This window comes from Dermacentor albipictus, chromosome 6 (assembly GCF_038994185.2).
Source record: "Dermacentor albipictus isolate Rhodes 1998 colony chromosome 6, USDA_Dalb.pri_finalv2, whole genome shotgun sequence".
In the NCBI taxonomy this organism is placed as follows: domain Eukaryota; kingdom Metazoa; phylum Arthropoda; class Arachnida; order Ixodida; family Ixodidae; genus Dermacentor; species Dermacentor albipictus.
The window spans coordinates 25,916,540-25,939,863 of NC_091826.1; the positions used below are offsets into that span (position 1 = coordinate 25,916,540).

At 45.3% G+C, this 23,324-nt stretch overlaps 1 protein-coding gene across 6 annotated transcripts in view; it reads right to left on the minus strand.

Moving 5' to 3' along the window:
• Positions 1 to 23,324, minus strand: part of bma (SCY1-like protein bma) — a 550,265-nt gene that overhangs the window by 10,375 nt on the left and 516,566 nt on the right. For all 6 annotated transcript variants that reach the window (XM_070540208.1, XM_070540207.1, XM_070540212.1 and 3 more), the window contains 9 exons: positions 20,634 to 20,810; positions 18,492 to 18,614; positions 15,720 to 15,833; positions 12,550 to 12,682; positions 10,949 to 11,067; positions 9,983 to 10,086; positions 3,895 to 4,025; positions 2,186 to 2,403; positions 242 to 388 (listed from right to left, as the gene is read on the minus strand). In XM_070540208.1, the coding sequence (XP_070396309.1) occupies positions 242 to 388; positions 2,186 to 2,403; positions 3,895 to 4,025; positions 9,983 to 10,086; positions 10,949 to 11,067; positions 12,550 to 12,682; positions 15,720 to 15,833; positions 18,492 to 18,614; positions 20,634 to 20,810 (1,266 nt within the window). The remainder of the gene's footprint in view (positions 1 to 241; positions 389 to 2,185; positions 2,404 to 3,894; positions 4,026 to 9,982; positions 10,087 to 10,948; positions 11,068 to 12,549; positions 12,683 to 15,719; positions 15,834 to 18,491; positions 18,615 to 20,633; positions 20,811 to 23,324) is intronic.

A 23,324-nucleotide genomic window follows, 5' to 3' on the forward strand; every position in this document is an offset into this window, starting at 1 on the left:
AGCTCCTGCTGGCTGCTTTCTGAGCAAGGAACAAGAGAGGGGGGCGGCTTATCTAGAACCGCGGAGTGGTGAACAGAATGAAGTGTCCTGCCGCGATGTTTACCAATTCTACTTGTGGCACAAGCGGTTGGTGGGAAAGACAGGGGAGACAGTTGGAAAGAAAGGCAGCATTGAACAGCACACAGCGGAGGTGGTGGTACACGACAGCGAGAAGCATGTTTTGTGGGGGGATAGTACGTACAACTCCAGAGCCAATCTGCTGCAGGAAACTGGATGCCTGGTTGGCGGCGTTGGGCAGTCCTGCAGCGCCGCATACTGCAGCGGCGGAGTACCGCCTTACGTTGGCTCTGCTCGAGCTGAAGAAGTCCACGCCCAGGTTGGGGCTCGCCTGTGCCGGAGAGTCAGGCACGCGTTTTAGGACATCTAGGACGAGCCACGTGTGGGTGGCACACAGGTCCTATTAGCATAAATTCTAAACGAGCAAAAAGCACGACTTTATAGCGTTGTTCCGTCTACAAGTTTAACAGTATTTGTGGCAGTGGCACAATTGGAGATCGCAGGGAAAGGCCTTCGTCCTGCAGTGGACATAAAACTGGCTGATGATGATGATGATGAATGCTGCTGCTGCTGCTGATGATGATGAAATTTCCACACCAAAGGGCAATAACTGTTACGCGCAACTGCGTATACCTGGGACAAGTAGTCCCGACTGTACAGCTTTCGATTCTGAATCATCAACATCATCATATGTGTGTGTGTGTGGTTTCTGCTCCCACAGACATGTTTGAGCTGGTGCCCATCCATTGGCTTTTCCGCAATGCAGATAAATAGTTCCGGTCCCCAAGAGGTAAGTTTCAATTTACAGAAAATCTTAAGGACGGAGGCACACGTATCAGCACCGATAAATCCTTGGTAAACTCGCTACCGGGTAGCGTGGGCTTGCTAATGCTTTCTGAGATTTCTTCCTGGAGCTCCAACATTTATACGCAATTGCATGGCGCTTTATTCAAGAATTAACTTTCCCATTAATATATAGAGCCCGTTATATAGAGAGCGAATATATTCGATTTCTTTTCTATACAGGTACACTGAAAGGCTGCTGACAATCACTGTTGTATCGTTCCACTTTAAAGCTCCTACTCAGCGGTTCTTAGCCGTGTATATTTACGAAATAAATTCTCCAGCACAGTTACACCTAGCAGATGGTGTCTGATCCTACAGCGAAGTCAGCAACCACAGGACACTGCCGGTATCCGCCAAGGAGAAAAAATCCGCTTTTTGCGTCACCTATCCGCGGTGCTTTAACCGTGGGGCTGCGTGTGAACACATGCCCAAACCTCCAGGCCGAAATCAGCGTGTACAAATATTCCCTCTTTCAAGCCACGTTTCTAATACACATGGCTCTGATGTTCAGCGCTGACCAATCAGTGCCCTTGTATAGTGCCCTACTCCGATGAAACATTTCCATTTTGAATAAAATATTCAGATGCTAGTCAGCCCCCTATGTACAATGCGGTACACTGCTAAAGGCAACAGCTGCATACAAATGAACTTCAACCTTTCAGGTACGTGGAAACACTGGCTGACGTGAAATGCAGCGCGAAACCAAAATTTACAAACCGGACATGAGGGAGGCAACACGGCGCATGACTGCTCTGCTTGCAAATTTTGGCTGTACGCACCAGTAATCGTGAACCAACTACATCAGACGAAACCGTTGATGAAGCGAAACGCTAAACTAATATTCATTGTTAAAAAATCTGTTTTTTACAGGATTTTATGCGAAATGAGATATCTAATCGGCGTTAGACTACTAATGTTCCTTTTAATGCTGGACTATACTGTTCGTGCAACGTACATTTGTCATCGTGAACCAAATTAATAAAGAAAATTAAATTATGGGGTTTTACATGCCAAACCATTTTCTGGTTATGAGGCGCGCCGTCGTGGAGTAATCCGGAAGTTTCGACCACCTGGGGTTCTTTAACGTGCACCTAAATCTAAGTACACGGGTGTTTTCGCATTTCGCCCCCATCGAAGTGCGGCAGCCGTGGCCGGAATTCGATCCCGCGACCTCGTGCTCAGCAGCCTAACACCATAGCCACGTGAACCAACTTGTAGCCCCGACATCCCAACGTCTTCCGTTTCCCACCGGAAGGCGAGGCAGTGGGCGAAGTGAGCGTACCATCTTGGGCGAACTGAAGAATCCCGAAAAACGCGAGTCCTGCGTCCCGACACTGGAATGCCTGCGAACGGGGAGGCCCCCCGGGGTATAGCTGACGGTGCCCTCGGGCGAACAGGGGGCCACCAGGATCCTCGGGGGCTGGATCGTGTTGTCCGAGTGCCTCCGCCCTGGGAGCGTGGCCTGAACACGCAGCAGGTTCGAGTCTGGCGACGACGAAGCTGCGAGGAGGAGGAGGGGGACGGGATAGGGTAGAGGGGAGGAGAATGAGTAGGCCATGCCATTCAGACAGGTTCTCTAGAAGCTCGATACTGTCGCGAATCCGCCAGTGGTTTGCAAAGCTTACTCGACCACATCGTCCTGGATAAATGAAAGAAGTTGGTGCAGCGTGGAATAAGGAAGTGAGTGGTGGCGCCGCCTGTCATCGTTATGGCAAAACATGGCGAGCATCGTGTTCTGATGTAGCAGGGACAGATGGCGTCACTGCTAAGTTGCAGCAACTTAACTTTTTTTCTCTTTTGTTTCAGGTCGCAGCATACGACGGGTACTTCTGGGTCCATATTCGCAAAAAAAAAAAAGAAACTGCTTCAACCGGCCAAGTCTCTGTTAACCTCCCAGCCTTTCTGTTATCCTTTGCTCGATCGCTGTTTCTTTATGCTAGAACTGTCCATAAGTGCAAGTTCTAGCCAAACGTGATGTTAGTTGTATCCTTAGCTAAGGAGGCAGGTCAACGGCAAACACGTCTTACGAACGAAAAGCTTACCGAATGAACGATTTCAAACGTGCTGATAATGTTCGTGCATCACAATATCCCTCCTGTGTGTCGAATTTGAGTGCGAACGTGTACTCGGCTTCCTTATAGACGCAACTTTCTGCACAATTAATTATGATCCAAATTATCTAATGAAGCGACAGTCTTATATTAGGTGTGCCTGAAAAACAAAGACATGTTCCAGTGCGTACGTTTTCTGTCGTCCTTTTTGTCTCTGCACCGCTTTTCATTTTTCATTACGCTCTGACACATGCATTTGTCTAAGTTCCAACTAGCCCACTTAATCGGCAAACAACAAAAGACGGAGAAAATATAGAAAATATTCTAATTGAAGTTTCTGGCAATGAAATTCAAGGTCTATCTCATGAGCTCACATCAGCTTAAGTTGTAAGCTGCATCTGGTTCTTCACATATATTCATAAACAACCACAACGGTGTGAAACATGGCCACAAATTATTTGAATACAATTTTTTGTGCCATCAAAGTGAGGTTATACGCATTAGGCATCGGGATTGGTGCGAACCTTAACTGTGCGCAAAACTGTGCTGTCTCTCGTCATCCCCATACCCCCTTTCCCCAGTGCAGGATAGCAAACCGGAGGTGCGTGTGGTTAACCTCCCTGCCTTTCCTGTCTGCTATTTCTCTCACTCGCTCTCAAAGCTAAAGCACAGATGCCTAACTTCGTCGTGAATGCGAAGCACGAGCGTCTGTGAAATGCGAGGGGGAGCCCTGTTTATCTGAAGCACAAAGTCGACAAATTACGTAACTAGCATCGCTGACACCTTTCAGAGAATCGCTTGTCTTTATTGTTTTTTTTGGACGTCGAATGCAGGACGTCGTATGCTTCCTGCAAGACATAATGATTCTCAACAGGAATCACTGGAACAGAAAGAGAGGCGATATGGAATGCGTTTGGCCATTACGTGAAGAGAGACCCACCTGAACTGCAGGTCCTGCGGACGACGTCGTCCATGCTGATGGACGTTCGTCGGGACTCGAGGCGGAGTGAAGGTGGGCGGTGTGGGTATCCTGTAGGCTGCTCCATGTTGTAGGGCGTCTGCACGGGCAGCCTGTGGGCGGGGCGCGCGGCACGGTTCTGTCACACGGGTAACGCTCGGCAGGGTGGCCTTCTCAAGGTTCGCTGAGCGTGCATCTGCTCATTGTGTTCTATAGGCCAGCTACAGCGGCGCGTAACTTTTCAGCGGTGGGGAGGAAGGGGGGAGGTTGTTTCTCTACCGTAGAGCTTCTTACAACATTGCCTAGAGGGCTAACTGGCGCTGCTTCACTGCTGCTGTCATTCAGTGTTAATTAGTTCACTTATTAAAGCCTCGGCTTAGTTCTTTTTTTTCTCTTCTGCATTTATGTATTACATGATGTATTAGTGTTACATTATGTGTCATTATGTAGTATACTATTTATGCATTATGTATTACAGGCTGAGTGTACTGCAATATATCGTGGTCTAGGCGGGGATTGGCGCATTGTCACGCATTCAGTTGCCTTTTCGCCACCCCTTCCCGCTGTACCACTGGATATGTACGCTGAACTGATGATGAAATAAACATTTGAGATTGTTGATGCGTCGTCATGAAGGCTTTTCGGTATAGCGCAACCAGTACGAGACCACACAGGAAAAAGATGACACACGCACACACACAGCATTGTATGTGTGTTTTGTTCTTCCTCTGGTTCAACGCTCTAGTTAGGCCACACCGAAACGAATTCATGATGCCGCTGTTGTGTTCGTGGGAATACAGGGATGTATGTGGTGGTTGTAGATTTGACATTGTTCTCGGAGAACGAGGACCGCTCGCAGGCGCATCTGGCTAGAGCGCCGTTCCGTTTGTCACAAGGGTTCATTCTCTGCAGAAACAGCTCGTGAAGAGGTGCTTTATTCAATATAGTGCAAAACTCCTGTTTTTTTAAAATTCAATCGTGAGCACTTGTGCTTTCACATAAAATTATATGAAACGTGAAATGTACAGGCGGACCCGCTATAGCTGGAGGACAGGCGAAAAAGGTCTGTGCTCACAGTGCGGCAGTTTAAGCTGTTCGTTTTTAGTTTTCCTCATTTGCTCGTGCTGCAAATCTTGTGAGTAAACTGTAATGAAAGGCGCATTAAAGCTGAGCGAAACCTTTTCTGAAGATTTCGTTTTAAGAACGTTTTACCTGAGCAGTATGACCATGATTTAGGCCAAGCCACGTTCGGGAAAAAGTCTCGACTACCCATATCTCGGCATTCACAAGGTGGCACAGAGTCCATTAGGGAATCTCAGATAGATGTTGGCTCCATATTTTCCCTCAAGTATTACTTTTAAACCTTCACGTTGTTTACAGAAATGCTGTATTTAAAGAAGGCTGAATAGATTTATCTCTTCTCACAGTACGCCTTTTTCTTGCGTCTGTTATTGAGGTTGGGACACTGCAGAAGGCACAGTGAAACAACTGCGGTTGCGTCGCTTCTATGTATCTTTTTGTTTGCTGTCCTTTTATTCGTATTCGCGCAGTCATTTTGTAGAGTATTCATGAAGGAACTGGCCCGTCAAACTGGTCTTCTGAAGTCATGGTATGTCAGTGGGCGAAAATATTTCACCATACCTGCTCACGAGTGTTACTTCTCGATGTAAAGTCAATGGCGTGTCTTACAAGCTTGTACAACTGATGCATACTCATGGCGGCATAGTAGAGTGAAATTCGATATGAACAGTTATATTTTGCGGGCACAGTAAATACATGTGTTTTACCTGCAGAGTGTTTGTTGCCTGCATATTTGCAGTTATTATCACCTTCTAACTGTTAAACCATGCCTGCGAAAATTATTGTTGTGTTACATACACATCATTATGCAGTGTCAAAAAGCGAATTGAGATTTTCAGCATTAGGAAAAATTGCGGGCCTAATTCTCAAATTTCGCAATTTGAAACGTCGAATGGTGATACACATCAGAATCTTTTTGACTACTTTTCTAATATTTATGTAGTTAAGCGGAAGCATGGATCTGAAAACGCTTAGTGCCTTAAGTACCACTGTCGTCGATAGGCGTGCTTATGAAAAATACTCTAAATGTTTTTTCTTCTTACGTCCACCATTTGTATTTGAAACGCAGGAGCGTACAGACTCTGAAAGAAAAGCGCTTTCACTTAGGAAGCAATCAGAGTTCTTAAGAACTCCAGCCGGAAGCAAGCGCACTATTGGCTAAGCAAATATGCACCAAGATGCAAACATAGTGCGCATATCTATTGCGGCCACAGAAGCACGTGCAAATCTATGAAATCAGCCCATAGCGCTGGGAGCTTTGCGGATGCTTTCGTCTCTTCGCCAAGATGGCACCAAAATGCAAGCGGGTCTAACATGGCCATGCTAAAAAGCAACCAACCGCGAAAACAAATTTGAATTCAGTCATTTGAGCAGAGAAGACGCCTCGCACTGGAAACGTAGCTGCGGGTATTGTTTTTTTTTTCAACGGAAGCTCAATCCGGAATAAGAAATCGTCTTAAGGGGTATTCTCTCCGCTTCTCGCCAACACCGTAACCCGCAGTGCACGGATACAATTGCTCTGACACAAAGTGAACGTTGTCACTGCTAACGCGTCGCCAGAACGTGAATCCTGTCACAGTGCAATGTAATAACAATGCAGGTGGATCGTGTGACTTGATTTTTTTAGGCGCTTGTGAGGAATCGGGGGGGGGGGGGGCCTACGTGCACTGCATTACCGGATCTGTGCAATGTCGTGCCATGCTGTGGGTGTAGATGTGGAGGACTCTATCTACAATGTGTCTGGGCTACGGTGCCGCGTTCAGGCCTCGGCTCCGCACAGCTCAACAAGATTTGAAATCCTCAAGAAATACATATCCTACACAGGACCGCTCATATGAGCAAGCAATCTAGGCTAATATTGTCCAGGATATGTATCGAAACTTCCAGAGTGGCAAATGATCAGCGTCCGTACTTACACGGTCAACGCTGACCATTTCAATTTGTTCTCCTGATGTCGATTAGCATATTTTTATCCGCGTCCTTTAGGGACATGTCTGTTTCGATTTCATTTGAGAGCATAGGGGCCACCTGTTTCGTGGCTAACGCATACGTCAATGTCTTTTACAACGACTGATTTTTCATTTGTGGAGCACGACAGAAGCGCGACCTAAATCTTGTTTTCCTACGACGCACCAGACACTGACAACTGCATTCTGACAGAAACTGCAGTTAGAAGCAGAATAAAAAAAATAAACAGCGGCTGTCATTCGTCGAGTACTTGCCAGTCGCTTTGTCCGCAGTAAAGTGCAAAGGGTGTCATGCAAACGTGATAGGCGTCACTTGGAATCTGTGACGCAACCTTTTGATGCTGCTTTATCTTCTCACGAACGAGGAGAAAGTAAACACGGCGTGCGAGTTTTGATACTGATTGCGAGAGCAGTGTGTTTCGGTCTTCCGTTTAATAAACAGCAAGGATCTTCTTTTGTCGCAGCACATATCGCACAAAGCCTCTGTCGATAAACGGACACGGGGTCGGAAGCAAAAAGTCAGTGCTAGACACGCACACAAAAAATGAGTTTCATTGTGTTCCCAATTATGAACAGAACTTTCTAAATAAAACTAAATTTGTGAAACCTCGGTATCACGAATGGGTGTGCCATTTTGCTCATGCTAAATGGAAAGTGGATATCGAGGTACAATCTCCTTGCTTCGCTCACCCTCCTTCTGGTCTTTCATCACCTAGTCTATGTGATGGCAGCGCAGTGTACGCGACTGTCATGGATGACCTGAATGACTTAAGAATCACAATTACTTCAAGCCTGCTACCACGACAACGATTCTGAAAATCAAAGCTCGTCAAGCTTTCGCTCTTGAGAATCACACTTCGTGATTTAACATTTCCCGTGCCGCACTCCTACCATTAACAAATGAGAAAAGCTCGACAACAGAAGAAAAAAGAAAACACATTCAACAAGCAATATTAGCTAAAAATGAGGATGTGTACACATGTGCGAATATACTTAAATATGTGTACTATGTATGTGTATATATATGCACGCTTGAACTTGAACCTTATAAAAACGAGGGTAAATTGGAATCTCGTACCCACCCTTTATGTAATACCCCTGAAATCAGAGGTCCTTACGGAAAATAAGCTGAACTGAACTGAATGAGAGATAATGAGAGATACAACCAAACACTGTGATAAGCTTGTTATCGCAAGTAAACAAAAAAGAACAAGCGCACACACCACTCTCGCAATCGAGGGCAAAACTGGCATCACGTGCTGATATGCTGATGCATGGCCAGGTCCCAGGCCACGCCAGTGCGGATCGATGCAAGAGCGAAGCGTTCTACTGCAAACGTCCGGCAGCCCACGTAGCCGCGTATGGGAAAGAGCGCGTTCCTGGGGAGGGGCGCGTTCAGGCTACAAGAGCGAGCGTAAGGGGTTCGGGCCGGGCATGGCAAAGCCATCTACTGGACTCCGCGGGCGACCGCGCAGCTTATCGGTACACACCTATCTGGCGGACTCACGACCCGGTGTTGCTGCGCCTCGTCTGGCGTCGTTGCGCTGTTGTTTGGGAAAAAACAACGGCGTTGCAGCACCTGTTCACCTCTCTCTCTTTCTCTCCCTTCCAATTGCAGCTGTTACCAAGTTCAAGAGCGAGTGACTCATTCAAGAACAACAGTTGCTAACATAGCGTGTAAGATCACTGATCTTTGAGTGAGGTGCACTGAAACAAGTCGTGGACCTTTTTCCACGTCGCTGTGACTTCTTTAGGCTTGTAGCGCAGCTCAGAAAGAGCAAAAAGGAAGGTGGAAGGGGTACCCTTCAACCCTCCTTTTTCCTCTTTCTGAGCTGCGCTACAAGCCTAAAGGAGTCATGGCATACCAACTCGCCCAAACAGCCACGCTTTTCACATCGCCGTGAGTTCGCTACCCCGCAAAGCTCCACAGATCCCCAAAACTCGGGTCCACATACCCACTTTCCCATTTCTCCTCTCTTTAATGCACCTCGATTCTTCCCGTATTTCGGTATAATATTACGGAATTGGGTACAACACACAATGATAGTTTCTTCAAGTGATCAGGACTAGTGTGGTGCACAGCGTCGTTGGGCAGGAATTTTCAGTCGTTCACTGTCAAAAGTGAAAAGGTGAATGCCACCTCACCTCGGGGAGGCCCTAAGCTTTCAAGTGGGAGTTATTTCTGTGTGTCTCGCGCATAATTTGTAGCGTTGTAATGGGAGCCTGTTGACGGAAACCAGAGCCTCAACCTATCTTAAATTTAAATTAAATTTGGGAGATTTACATGCCACAACGACGTCGTGATTATGAGGCATGCTGTAGGGGGGAGGGGGCGGAATAATCTCGATCATACGAAGTTGTTTAACGTGCCTCCCGTTCATGATACACGGGTATTCTTGCATTTCGCACCCATCGAGATGCAGCCGCCACCGTCGGGATTCGACCCCGTGCATTCTAACTTAGCAGCGTACAACTTCATCTTGAAGAAATTTTGCCTCGAAGGGCCTATTGCAGGGTCACAACGGAAATACGTATATCTCCCAGTGTAGTACATATAGAAGAAACAAAATACAATGACCGCAGGTGCATTTACAGCAACAATACGTTTTATCCTGAGTGCCATGCACTTGTGATAGATATGAAACCAGTGGATGAGAGTTTCAGAGTGTCAGCGGATCTCTGCAGGGCCACGAACTGTAAAAAATGTCCCTTGGGAAGTGTGAAATACAAGGGTGTTATTATGGGCCACTCATCTGTGCCTGTCTTTTTTCGCAGCACAAAGAAAAAAAACACTTCACACCCGATGGAATGTCTGGCAATAATATGCTCACTCACTATCTGCTTCAACGAAGTCATCAGATCATGTCAGCTGCAAAAGCTAGAGAGCACCGGCTTGACGACATTCTTTGCGTTCCGATTACGTAGCCATCAGAACAATGTCCTGATAATACCATTCATTGTCGCCAACTTCGAATGTCTAATATAAAAGAGCAGTTAGAAAATCCATGAGATTGCATACTCACATGTCCGTCGAAGGTATCGACAGCTTTTCCAACTTGAGCTTGTTTCGCTGGCTTTTGGAGACGTGTTCGAGCATTTCTTGGAGTAACTCTATAAGACTCGTAAACTGAAAATTAGAAAGAAAGGTTATTTTTAGTTTTAACATCAGGCGATGACGTAAGAATAGCAAGCGTGTTTAACAGCGTAGTGTTGAAGCGAGTCACGCATCCCGTCTCTTTCAGGAGGGAAGAATTCGAAAGCGAGTCGATGCTGGTAACAGAGATTGGCTGTTGTTCTTAACTGGATCTTGCCCGTAAGTGCTTAGTGAAAAAGACTTGGCAGGCGGGCAAGTTCTCACGAATGTTACTTGATGCTAGAACGAACGTGAGTGCCTGTAAACGTGAGTTGGTCCGGACACAAACTCGACTGACATCTCTTGAGCCGGCGTCAACAAGTGCAGGTGAGTGTGAACTAAAATCGTCCTCTGTTAGTATAAATGGCTGCATGCGAGACTGCGACTAACAGCCTACACATTACTAAAAACAAAATACCATTAGGAGTCTTTTGATTCTGCTCATCTTTATGTAGAAATTTGGTTCGGAACTGTTGGATTGTGTAATACGATTCGGCTCTGGAAAGGTAACGTTCTGTGTACAGCGTTTGAGGGATGGAGTACCTTGGCTTGGTAAGTCTCTAGCCAAAGGCGGTTAAAGTAAGTTTACATGACATGACCCAAACCATGAACGAAGGCATGGCTGTGTTCTAAGCAAGTATTGGAGTTGTAGTAAGGCAAATAGCAGAAATGGGCACAAGTCTTTTTGAGGTTTAGAATGTGTCGTTTTCTCTATATCCGAGTGACTCACTTCGGCAAACCCCAATAGCATAGAAAGAGCTAGCAGGAGTACCGCAGTCAGTACTCGTAAGTCAAGCTTCAATGGTTCTCAATAGCTAATCAGCTGGAAATACCAAAGAGTGGTGTCGCTTCTGACCTGATCGAGCTTCAGGGCTGGGCTGACTACGACGGGTATCAGGGCTGGCATCACTTTGGTGGCGAGAAGGTTGACCGTTAGTCCGTATCGTTTGTCGCTCAGCATATGCTTGTAGATCCCTGCGCACACAACACGCCCACCGCACAGACTCAATCAGTGTTCACAGAGGCGGACATCAAATTGAGCGAGGCTGTCGGCTGTACAACAGTGCAGCACCTTCCCGGCTAAAAATTACCTCCAGATATATGTCCTTATCTACGATTGTCAGGCGCATCTTGGCCCACCTGACACGCGAACTCCCGTCCCCCCGAAATTCATTTGTTAGATAGATAGCAGCCGGCCAAGCACCCTCCTTTAGTAAAGCAATAAGCGGGGCTAGTTGGTGCGCGTTCATGATTGTATACGCTTTGTGCTACAATGATGAACATAAGGAACAAGACGCGGATGTACGTGACGCAAACTACCAATTTGTTTGGTAATTTGCGCATCAAAAACAAAAACGGAGCGAGAAATATGGGAGACACTTGCGATAGCAAAAGAAAAGAAGTGTGCAAGCGGCCCGTTCATCATGCTTATCGAAGCTGAGGTCGAGTTTGCCAAGGCGAACGGGTGCAAGGGAACGATGTTTTTCCGGCACAAAGCATCACCGCATGTCGTCACCTTGTCACATATTTTGGTATCTCCCCCCTCCCCTCACCACATATCCTTGTATACAAGCGTGTTCTTTATTAGTATTAAACAAGTTGGTAGTTTGCGCCACGTACGTCCGCACCTTGTTCCTTGTGTTCGTCAGAGTAACACTAAGCGAAATGCAATCATGAAAGCACCCTCTTACCGTGCCGAGTCGAGTGCTTGTCCTCGCATCGGCAAAAAATCCCTGGCTGCGCCACTGAAGATGGCACACCTACTGGCATGCTGGAGCAAAATAAGCCAAGCCGGCTGGCCTTGGATGAAATGGCTCAGTGCCAGTTTGCACCAAGTTTTGGGTGCAAGACTGTACCAGCCGTTACTATTGTCAATTTTGTGGAGCAAAAAAAAAACAAAAAAACAAAAAAATGAGTCCAGTGCTTCACACGAGTCAGTCAGTAGAAGCTATTCCCACGAGTCAGCGTTGCTATGGTACCTATGCGGCTCTCTTTTCGTCATAAATTGAATTACTGGATTTTGTTCACGAGCATCTTCTTCAAATCGGGGTGGAGTCTAATACCCCTAACTGCGTTACTATGACCATCCTGTTGCGACTATTCTGAGCCCTTAAGGTACGTGTTTCGGGTTGGCAAACCATCGAATCTTGGTATATTTCTTTGCTCTCAACTCTAACATTACTTTCATTCTGCGTCTTCCGTAACTTCAAGGAACCAATCCTATTTCCCCATTTTACTACTAACTAACGCAGATCTCGTTAAAACTTTGAGTTGAACGAGATCTGCGTTAGTGAGTAGTAAAATGGGGAAATAGGATTGGTTTCCAAATCCGGAGGCGTCGAACAATCTAACTACGTTCCTACCACCACCCTCTGCATAGTATACATCCCTGTCGAGGTGTTAACAGAAACGGGATTCGAACTATCTTGCTGACGGAGTGCACGTGTGTATACTTACGGACGACCGGCATGAGTATGGCCGGGTCCTGGAGCTTGGCCTTTCCCAACATGGGCAGGACTTCATCCAAGATGTCCGTCTTCTCGAGCTTGTCGATGATCTTTTCGATGCAGATCAGAGCGTTAGCCTGCACCTACGATGTGGAGAGAGAGAGAAAGAGAAGAAAGAGAGAGAGAGGCGTATACGTAGAACATTGGAGTTAGTGGTACGTACCCACTCGGAAGGGCTGACCGAAAACGGGGTGCACTTTCACCTGTTTAAGAACTGTGCGCATGTTTTAGTGTGCTTTTTTACTCTTTTCTGTGCCTTCGTTTGCTGGCGTGCAAAACTTAGCAAATGTTCGTAATATCTGGGAGTCTCCTGTGCTTTTTTCACCCTTCTTGTGATTTTAGTTTCGCTTTCCCTGCCTAGAGGGGTAGGCGGCGTCTGTATAAAGGCGCCAACCTATCCTTTAATTTCCAGTCAATAAAAGAAATAACAAATGTGAAAGAAATCAAACGAAGGTTGAGAATAGCTAAAAAGAAGAAAAATTTGATCTCAGAGAATGAGTTTACGTTAGTAATGCATGATATGAAAAAAATATTTAAAAAATAACAAATCGATCTAAACTTGATAGAAAAAGAAATTCAGGGTATTACAATTTACAGTTTAAGTCGCCTTGACCCTGTAAAAAAACCGTGGATGCAAGAGCAATCCTTACCGCCATTGTGACCAAGGGTCGAGGCACACAACAGCAAATTAGTAACAGTTGTATCTAATTCGAGAAAAATAAGCAGTGTTTACAATGTTCTTTCCATTATGACAATCAGTCGCTCACAAGAAGAAAAAAAAAGCACGCTTTGCGATCTCATCTTCTCTAGAAAAAGAATAAATAGATGTGGGTGTCTAGCTATAGTCGCGCATAAAAAAAATATTTTAAAGAAGGTATGCGACGACTTAATGGGTTCTTCCTTTCTGTGCCAGTGTTGCCCTCCTGTTTGTCGCCAGTACTTACAAGCCTTACCAACAACTACAAGTTGAGGAAGCTAGAAGCTCAAAGCTCGAGTATCGGCTACCAGCATCAAGAATACCCGCTTTCACGTCAACAAGTGTGGCTATTTTAATAACGATTCTCATTACCCGTGAGTCACCACTCCATGGCCTTCGTGACACATCCGCGCTTACCTAATAATAACCACCTAGGCTCGACGCCTCTGTGAATTTATTCCTCCGGCTAAATTTCTTTTCAATCCAGCCCACACACGTGACTTTAATCGTGCTACGCGTAACCCTTCGAGGCCCTCGTCCTAACGAAAAAGCTCGAGCTCCCGCCCCTACAATTGATCTCGTCCCTTGCCGCTCCATGGAACATCAAACGACCGTGGTGAACCGACCTTATCCTTTCAAGCGGACCGCTCAAGCCAGTGGGGCCGTAGACTAGGGGCTCCACCCACTCGCTTTCTGCATTTTTTTTTCTTTCAAATAAACGCTTTGATATATATATTACCGTTACCGAGGAACGAAGGCTGAAAACAAGGGTTACGTGCTGCGGCGTCGTGCTCGTGACGAATAGAACGGCTGCCGAGATTTGCCAAGTCTTCGCTTGGGAGATGGGCACGAATATTGAAGTTCTAGTTTGCGAACCGGGGTCTCGAATTCGGAAAGCTTTTCTCTTTCGTAATGGCTGCTTGCCAGTAGGTGACCGCGTTCGGTAGCGATAAATAACGTTATCAATATTTCATTTTTAGACGTTTAAGCTCGCTCGTGCCCATGAGCGTGCCGTGAATCTCCTTGCCACCCTATGCGGTTGGCCCTTGGCTACGGCGTTGCGTTAGTGTGCTTTCTGTGCAGGTGCTGCTGGAATACCGCCTCCCATCGCTTGTCGGCCAATAAAGCGGTGAAGGCGCTTTTGTGCTTCTTGAGGACGACAGGCTTGTGTGACCATCTGTGACTATTAATGCAATTTCTATAAGACCACACGCGTCAGCGAACTCACCGCAATTTCCTTCTTTCCTTCCCTCCTCTCTCTCCCTGTCATCTTTGTTTTCCTTTTTCCCATCCCCCGCTGTAGGGTAGCCAACCGGACGTTATTCTGGTAGACCTCCCTGCCATCTGCTTTTCTCCTTCCCTCCTACTGAGCTGGTATTCGCGGGTTGGATTCCGTCCGAGGCAGTCGCATTTCGAAGCGTGCGAAATGAAAAATTAAGAAATGAAAACGCTCGTGCGCTTTAATTTAGGCGAGCGCTAAAGAACCGGAGGTAATCAAAATTAATCCAGAGTCCCCCACTATGGTGTCCTCATGATCAGATCATGGCCTTGGCGAATAAGGATCCAGAATGTAATTTTTAATGTAATGTTAATCGCTTACCCTATAGAAGAAAAACGAATATATTTCTCCAGTAAGAGTAAAACTTGTATGGAAATATAATGCAGATACACTGCTGCACGTATTTTCACGTTTTGTAGATTTCTTTTAAAGCAAAACAACTTTGTTTGGCTTCTTCGACAGTTTTCATGGTTGGTTGGTGTTCGGTCGGTGGCCGGACTCGACAGAGAAAGCGTACGTTTGCTCTCTCTCTCTCCCCTTCACTCTCTCGTTCACTCGCCATCTCGCTCGTACGCTGCACCTCACCGAGATTACCTCTCGCCAAACGAGCAATCTCCCATCGCTGGTTCGTTTGTTTCGGCTATCCGCTTACATTTGCAATCATCTCCGATGGTTTCTGCACAAGTTTTCTTTTGGCATTGCTAAACAAGTTCCTGCATATTTACAATATAGTTTAGTTAGCGCTGTTCCTTTAATGTCGTCCCTGTGTAAGGTTATGCCGGTGGAACTAGTCAAGACGCGCTAACTACAGCCCCGAAAGATAGCGTGATAGCGTTGTCGACATATTGCAGAGGGATCGTTTCTAGCAGACAAGGCTGCTCATAGACTAGGAAGTTGCGTTGGACGGGGGCTACGGCTGTCATTTGCGCGTCCAAGAATGTTGTTTTGCCGTTTGAAGTGTCGCTATCTTTGCGATGAGCAAAAAGTACCCATTGGGACATCCCTTCTTAATAATTTTTATTCGCTCCTCGTAATCTTACTGAGTGAGGCCTCTCCAATACCGCAGGAGCAGTATTTGCAGTAGCACTGGGACGCCATTTCATGCTGGGCAAAGAAAAAAAAAACGCCGTAAAAGGGACCTTACCTTGATTCCGGAGTTGTTTTCGAAGACTTGCTTTGTCCTCGGCAGCACCATTTTGCGCACAGCACTTTCTTCGAGGTAGTCTGCAATTTGCGCTATCGCATGCATCGCTGCACACTGATAAGGAGGGGGGGGGGGGGAGAAAGAAAGATGGCCAGTCTTAGCTTGGTTAAGCCAAGAATGCGTTGCATATTGCGCGAGTTGGGGCCCAGCTTTTCCTCCGGCTGTTGTGACGTCACGTCACGTGGTAGCGCTAAAGGTCAATGGCGGCTGCCCGGCCGCGCCCAAGGGCTGAACTGAGTGATTGCAATATGCAACGCATAAGAATAGAAGCAACTTAATAACAAACATAGCAAACTTAAAAGAGAATAGACCCACATATGAGACGCGCAGCAATGAACGATGGCTCATACCCTCAATGGTGGCTGCCCGGCCGCGCCCAAGGGCTGAACTGAGTGATTGCAATATGCAGCGCATAAAAGATAAGATAGTTCACAAACAGTAATCTCAATTGAGTGTCGACGAAAAAAAGATATATTGAACTGCGGCGGCGACGAGCGACAAAGCCTGTTACGCTCATCTGAAAATTTCGGTTTGCTGCGTGGGCGATAGGTGTGCCCACGTGGAAAGCCAAAGAGTTGGTGTAGATCTGCGCGATATTAAGCAGCTACGCGTGCTTAACGTTGATTGCTGAGGCATAGGTTCGCGACACGTATCTGGGGAGCGGGGAAATGGCCGAGAGCATGGTGGCTACCACAAAATGACAAGAGAATCGCTGAATTGACGATTCCGGCGATGCGACACACCGAAAAAAAAAATACGGCGTGAAAAGAAAGTTGAAGCTAAATATAGGAACTAAATGTGTATATATGTATATATATATATATATATATATATATATATATATATATATATATATATATATATATATATATATATGTATATACTACTTGATTGATTTCGCTAACATAGCCCCGGACTGTGGAGCAAACGAATGCCGTATCAGTTGCCTCACTGGAGGGGCGTGCAGGCACCAGCTGGCTTTTTTTTTTTCTTTAGTACGCCGTAGCATAAATTACCACGAATACACGCACGCGCCACCGTGACGTTACAGCTCCGGATGTTCGAACCTTGCGCCATCTGAAGGCCGTCGCCGAAAGCGGTTCTGGCGCGAGCTTTTCTGAAGCAGGCTCGTCAGATAGGTTGCAATTCGCTGCGCTCTCGGCAGCGTTAGTGAAGACGAAGGCAACCATTGACCGGTTTCAACGTTCATTAGCAGAAGAGCGCTGCTCCGTAACCTTTCTCGTGGCAAAAAAATAAAGAAAGAAATGTGTCACGGCAATGCTTGAGCGGTCCGCTGCTTAAGGGTATGGTGTACAGTGCCGTTTCAACCTTGATTACGCGAGGCTGAAATCGTGATGAAACGAGGGAATTTAGGGGTAAAAAAACGTTGGCATCACATTAAGGTTTGTGTTTCAGTTTCGGGACCCCTTTTTAGCACTTCTACTTTTTGCAAACTTTAGTATCTTAGGGAGAAAGAACCTCTTTTAGCCTTTATTGGAGAAAGAAATAGTGCTATTCGAATGACTACTACTTGTTTAAACAACAATTACTCAGCTCAGACAACGCGACGTAGATTTTCTTACCTGTTACCCGTACATGGCATGTTGCTGCCAATGTACGGGTGGCACGGCCTAGTCAGGCAAATGTTTTGCCTTTAGCCGTGTCCCCTAAGGCAATCTGTTCATTGTCTTAAATAAATCAATAAAGAAAGAAAGAAAGAAACTATAAAATTTAAGAAGTATCATAAATAATTTAGGGTGATCATGTAATTAGACAGAATGAAAAAAATAATCTGAGTATCTCCAAGCGACGCCAAACAACATCAGCTCGGTTCTTTCCAGCTAAGTGGCATTTGCATAAGTTTAAATTATGGCTCGGGACAGTTGGGATATTACATATATTAATATATATCGAGAGCATCGGATATGGGATCGTTGGAGAAATGTGATTTTTGTAGGGCTGTTTGGTTTTCAACGTTTGAAACACAATCAACTATGAATCGAACAATTAAAAAAAAGCGAGCGAACACTTGTACACAGCGACCTACATTAATTTCTGTATTGCTGGCATCGAGAGGGCGCAGCCGGCTACTGCACTGTATACAAAAGAATATGCGAAGCGATATTATGGTATAATATGCCCTGTAATGCTATGTCCATACAAAGTTTGCCGAGGAGAAAAAGTAAATCAATTTTCACTTTGAATTTCCAGCATAATAATTAGGGGATTCTCTATTGAAATTCAAGAACAAGAGGCGCGTTACTAAAAGCCATGGGCAACCTCAACGTACCAGAGTTTGGATTAATGCTTAAACCTGTGTCATATTGTTTTCTTTTTCTTGTTTGCTAAATTGTCATCAACATGCCACTGTTGATTTTATTTTTCTGTGTATATATTTCTTTCTGCTTGTGACTGTACAGCTCTGCAGCATTTTTAATATTTTTGGTAATATTGTAATATTGTTTCACATTCAACCTGTGAACACAAACTAGATTGTATACACTGAATTTACTTCTCCCGAGTTTCGCGCAAGAAGTGTTGCTTGCCCCTTGATATTAGGCCGGGATGCCAAACTGTATTCGGAGCAATAGCCTCCGCCACGCTGTTCGGCCTCTGGGCTTTCATTTCTGCATGTGTACCGAAAGCAATCAATAAAGGAAGCCACAATAGCGACAGCTTTCTTTGTCACCGCGTGACGCTGCAAGGACGCACCTGAATCTGCGGGGTTGTTGAATCAAACGAGTTGTACAGCATCGGAAGAACGTCCGCCTTGATGTCCGTCTTGGGGGTCTTCTTCATCAGGACGTCGAGATTCTCCAATAGCGTTACCGTCGCCTGCGAGAGCGCATTTCAAAGTTCAGCTGCCATAGAATCAAATGAACAAAGGAACCCAGCGTGCAATGACCTCAGTAACCGGACAACGCTGGCGCTTAAGCAATACCCTTCTGCAATATTTCCCCTCTTCTAGTTTAGCTAGTGTAAGCACAGCGCACCATGACCTCAGTAGCCGGGCAAGGCCGGCGTTTAAGCAATACCCTTCTGCAATATTTCCCCTCTTCTAGTTTAGCTAGTGTAAGTGCATGTATGCGTTATGTTCTCATGGATGAATAAAAAGCAGAAAAAAAACCCCTTAGGTCTCGAATCTATATAGATATAAGCCGTTAGCACTACTGCTGCTGCCATCCGATTCTAATCCGTCGAGATTCGGTGTAACTATCCCTCTTTTGATTGCCGTTGCTGCTGCTATCGCTCCTATCACGTGACCTATACCTTCCCGCGCATGCCATAGACCCGGGCGCGCGCTCCTTCTTTCTCACGTGACCTCTGACATTCCTCCTGCGTCACTCCTCTCAGTAAAGTACGACGTCGGGCTCGTTGATACATAGCTGTCGTGGTGACGATTTGACGACTTCACGTCTGCTCGTCTTGACGTGGCCGACAGCGGGTGAACAAAGGGATCGTCAGCTTTTGGGAAACGTTCCCAATAAAAGGGACTTGTCTACGTCATATATTCTGAGCAAGATAAGTCTCCATGTCCACATGTCGGCCATTGACGAAGACAAAGTTGTCCTTGCCAAGGCGTTGACTCCAAGGTGAAGTTTCCTTTCATCACCTATTGTGGACCTATTTGTATCCACCTTCCTGTGGCATTAAATTTTTTTTTGTCTTGTTTCAACGTGTCGTTCCCTTCGCTCGCGCCAGCTCTCTCTTCCATTCCAAATTTCGCTTTTCGACACCACTTACAACACAGTCCCGTGAAATTCTAACGCATTAAAGTCGAAGAATACCACGCTGCTGTGTACTCGAAGCCTGTAGCACTCATTAAAACTTTAACACAATTCGCGGCGGAAACACAGCCTACTGTCTTTGAAAGTAAGCAGCGGTCGAACATGCGGGTGTCCCTCAACCTTCTATGTGTACCGAATGACCTTTTTAAGGGGAACGGATTCACTACAAATCCGCTGTGGCAGATAGTGCAGTTCTGTCGCACTATATGAATTACTTGAAGAGGTTGGCAACGCTTGCATTACGAATCGCATTGATCACACCATTCTCTAGTCGCAGGATTCACGCCCAGTAGTAATGAAGTCATATCCACTTGGAAGAAATAGTGTGCTTAGCTCCAGTTAAAAAAAAAAAAGCAATCCGACCTTACAATCTGTGGTGAAAAGCACCGATCTTTCCATTAACACTTATCAATGCTTCATTTTTTCCATAGTACGTCATTCAATTTTTATTTGTATGAGACCGTCGAATTCCTTTCTTTTTCCCTTGCATTGTACGCAAGCTGTCTCCCCAAGTGAAATGTTTGCAATTTCTCAAATACAAATTTGTTCTTAGTATTATGCGCGGGTTTAAATTACATGCGCCTTTCTTACAAAATAACACGCTTAACCTAGCTCCAGATATGTCCCGATAACTAAGTAGAACCTATATAAAGCAAAAAAAAAAAAAACATGCGCCACACACCGAGTTGCACCTGTGTGGGAAGAATGTTCTTGAATGACGACCCTTCCTTCGGCGGCGCTTCTGGTCTCTGTTATGCCACGTATCCCTCTTTATTACCGTCGATATAGGCTCCACTAAATATTTGGGACATTTGCTTAAACGTCCTACTTACGACATGAAAGCTATCTGTCACGTGAATATTAGTGCGGAAAAGAAATATTCATTCTGCTTGGAAAAGGTTGCGCTAAAAAAATAAAGAAAAAAAGCTTGCCATGCTTTATGCCATCTTGTTACAGCTTACGTCAGGCCCATCGAATGAAGCATCTTTCTTTTTTTCACCGAAATAAAGAAAAAAAAAGAAAATGGAGGAATAAAACCAGAGCCCTGCGGAATTAAGACGGGCACCTGAACAGACTTGGGCATGCCGAAGACGCTTCGGAAGATGGGCAAGATGATGGTTTGGTACTCGTCCACCGTGCTCTCCTCGATGATGAAGAGCAGGGGCTGCAGAGCGGCAGCTAGCACCTCGGGCGACTGCAGCTCCATCTTGAGCGAGGGGAGCACGTGCTGCCACCAGAGTTTCTGCGAGGAGGAGAGAAGGGAAGTCCCGTAGAGACGTCCCGGTTCCACCTCTGAGTGGCGCGGAAACGGCAGTCAAGACATGGTGGCAGGAAAACCACAGAACGAGGGAACCATATAATGACAATGATTACGATGAGGATTATTCCATTAAAAAAACAAAACAACAACGACAACACCAATGGAACTCTGTGTCGAAATCCTCCATCGCCACTTTGTCCTTCTTTTTCCTTTCTTTATTCCGGCAGTTGACGTCACAGTAAAACTTAGTGTTGCCGTGATTGTACCACATGTTGCGCTCCGGCGTTTTTTCCTGTTTCTCCGCACAGCGACCTTGTACAATTGCCTTTGTTTATTCGTTTGCTTTGCGACTTGCCCTGCGATCTGTGATCGCACTTATGGCTGGACCGTGATACCATCAGAATTTGTGACATTTGTGGCATTCTTTATATTTATATATGTTTATGAGTAGCGCTGGTTAACGTTTGGTTGAAACCGCTACTTGAGATGCATACTTATCACTTGTGTACATCGTACATTTAACCCGCGCTTCAGCGATCCTCGGGTCAGCTGTATCTTGAGCTAATTAAAAAAAAGAAGTAAGTTTAATCGCGACGAAAGGAGGTCAGCTGGCGCATGACAGCGGTGAATGAAGATTGCAGGGAGAGGCATTTGTCCTGCAGTGCACATAAATATTATGATGCTAATGATGATGAGTGTGACGACTGTAAACGGTCATCATCAAAATTGGTAAAACGCTGAAAGCCACAAACAGATCGATGCTCTTTTTGCACAAAGTAATATTCTAACCTCTTCTCCTAATGTGTTGTATTTAGTTGAGACCCCATACGTGTCACCCATTATCAATTGTACGACAACGGTAAAACACTAATTTCTATTGATAGCATTCTGGACTGCACGTTCAAACGAGTACTGTCATACATTGGTCGTTTTCTTGCCATTATTCCAGTATATTTTCTCTGTGCAGCTGTTCACGCTACCTTGCTGCAACCGTGTGAAACATTCAAGAGCATTCGGACAACAACTATAGCAATATAAATAAAGAATTAAGGTGAAACAAAAAGTGTTGTACTTTAAGTGCCCGCCCTACTTGATGCATACCTTAAGTTTCCGCTTCTTTTTTGCGCATAAATACGAGTTGAAGCTTTTCCTAAATGTGTGATTGTTTCTGTGTTCAGTGTTTACTAGGATATGTTGTTTTTTCTGTATATAAATATGTCACTGCTTCTTACTAATGCTGTTTTTCTTACAGATTTGTTATTACAGCTGTCTCCGGCGGTATGTAATGAGCGCAATGGGCATTTATGGTATGTGAATAAATAAATGTCATTAGACAAATTACATCCACTTAGAAAAAATACATCCTAATATCTGCTGTCTTTTATCACTTGATGACAGCTCTAAAATTACGGTAACGTTTTCACTGCTGGATTACAAAGTGCGATTCCGCTGTTTTTCTTTTTCGTGTTGAATGTGTTGCATGATCGGTTAATGGTACAAATTATACAGTACTACTGTGAATAATTCAATGTCCGGTGTGGCTACGATTACGCAATTCGTTCTGTTCATATAGCCTACTACTATTTTGCTGTTGCTTTCTTTCTGCCACGATTTGGTATTGCATAGCCGGTGCATTCGCTACGAGTGAAAATGGCGGAGAGTGATCTCCACCTGGTAGTGATGATAGCTAGGATTTATTGGCACCCCCTTGAAAACTGGGCGGAGACAAATTGTCACCTTGCCTGCTTGATTTATTCAGGTGTTATATACGTCTTTTTCATTCTACAATATTTTTTATACCTTCTCAATCCTTCATTTTCTTGTCGTCCTAAAAGCTTCTATATATACCTTGTACCGCTATCTATGCCTGTAACGGATCAGGTTGTATCAATCTCTTCCATGCTTTTGTTCCGCCAATACTCTAAACATCTCTTGTTTATCTCGACTGCTGATTGGTTGATGCTTCCATATACTTTAAATCCAAGTGCTTCTAGAAGGTGTACGTTAGCTACAGGTCTCACTGTGTGAATCCCTTCGCATCCCGTTAGGATGTGCTGAATGATCTCCAGATTTTTACCTGTAGCATACACATGCCTCATCTTGTTGCGAATATTTGCTCCAGTATATGTTTGTCCTTAGGCAACCTTCTCGAGCCTCACATAGGAAAGCACTGCCCTTTTCTGTTGTCCTACAGATTTTGCCTTCTAATTTCTTTCTCCTATTTCTTCTAAATCTCCTCGGTCAGCCTTGTTCCTCGTTTTTTTTTTACATTGAATTCGCTGTCTCTGTTTCACTCACTTTCTTTCTGATCAATCCTGGTTGTGTATTAACACCTTCAATTACCGTGTGCTTGGTTGCCAACTTCCTTGATATCTTCCTCCATTCCGTGTCCACGTATTTCGGGTACAGATATTTGTGCACCTTAGCCTCCCATTTATTCTGATCCATGTTCCTGAGTCTTTATTCAAAACTAATTTTGTTCTGCGCTTCTCTGAC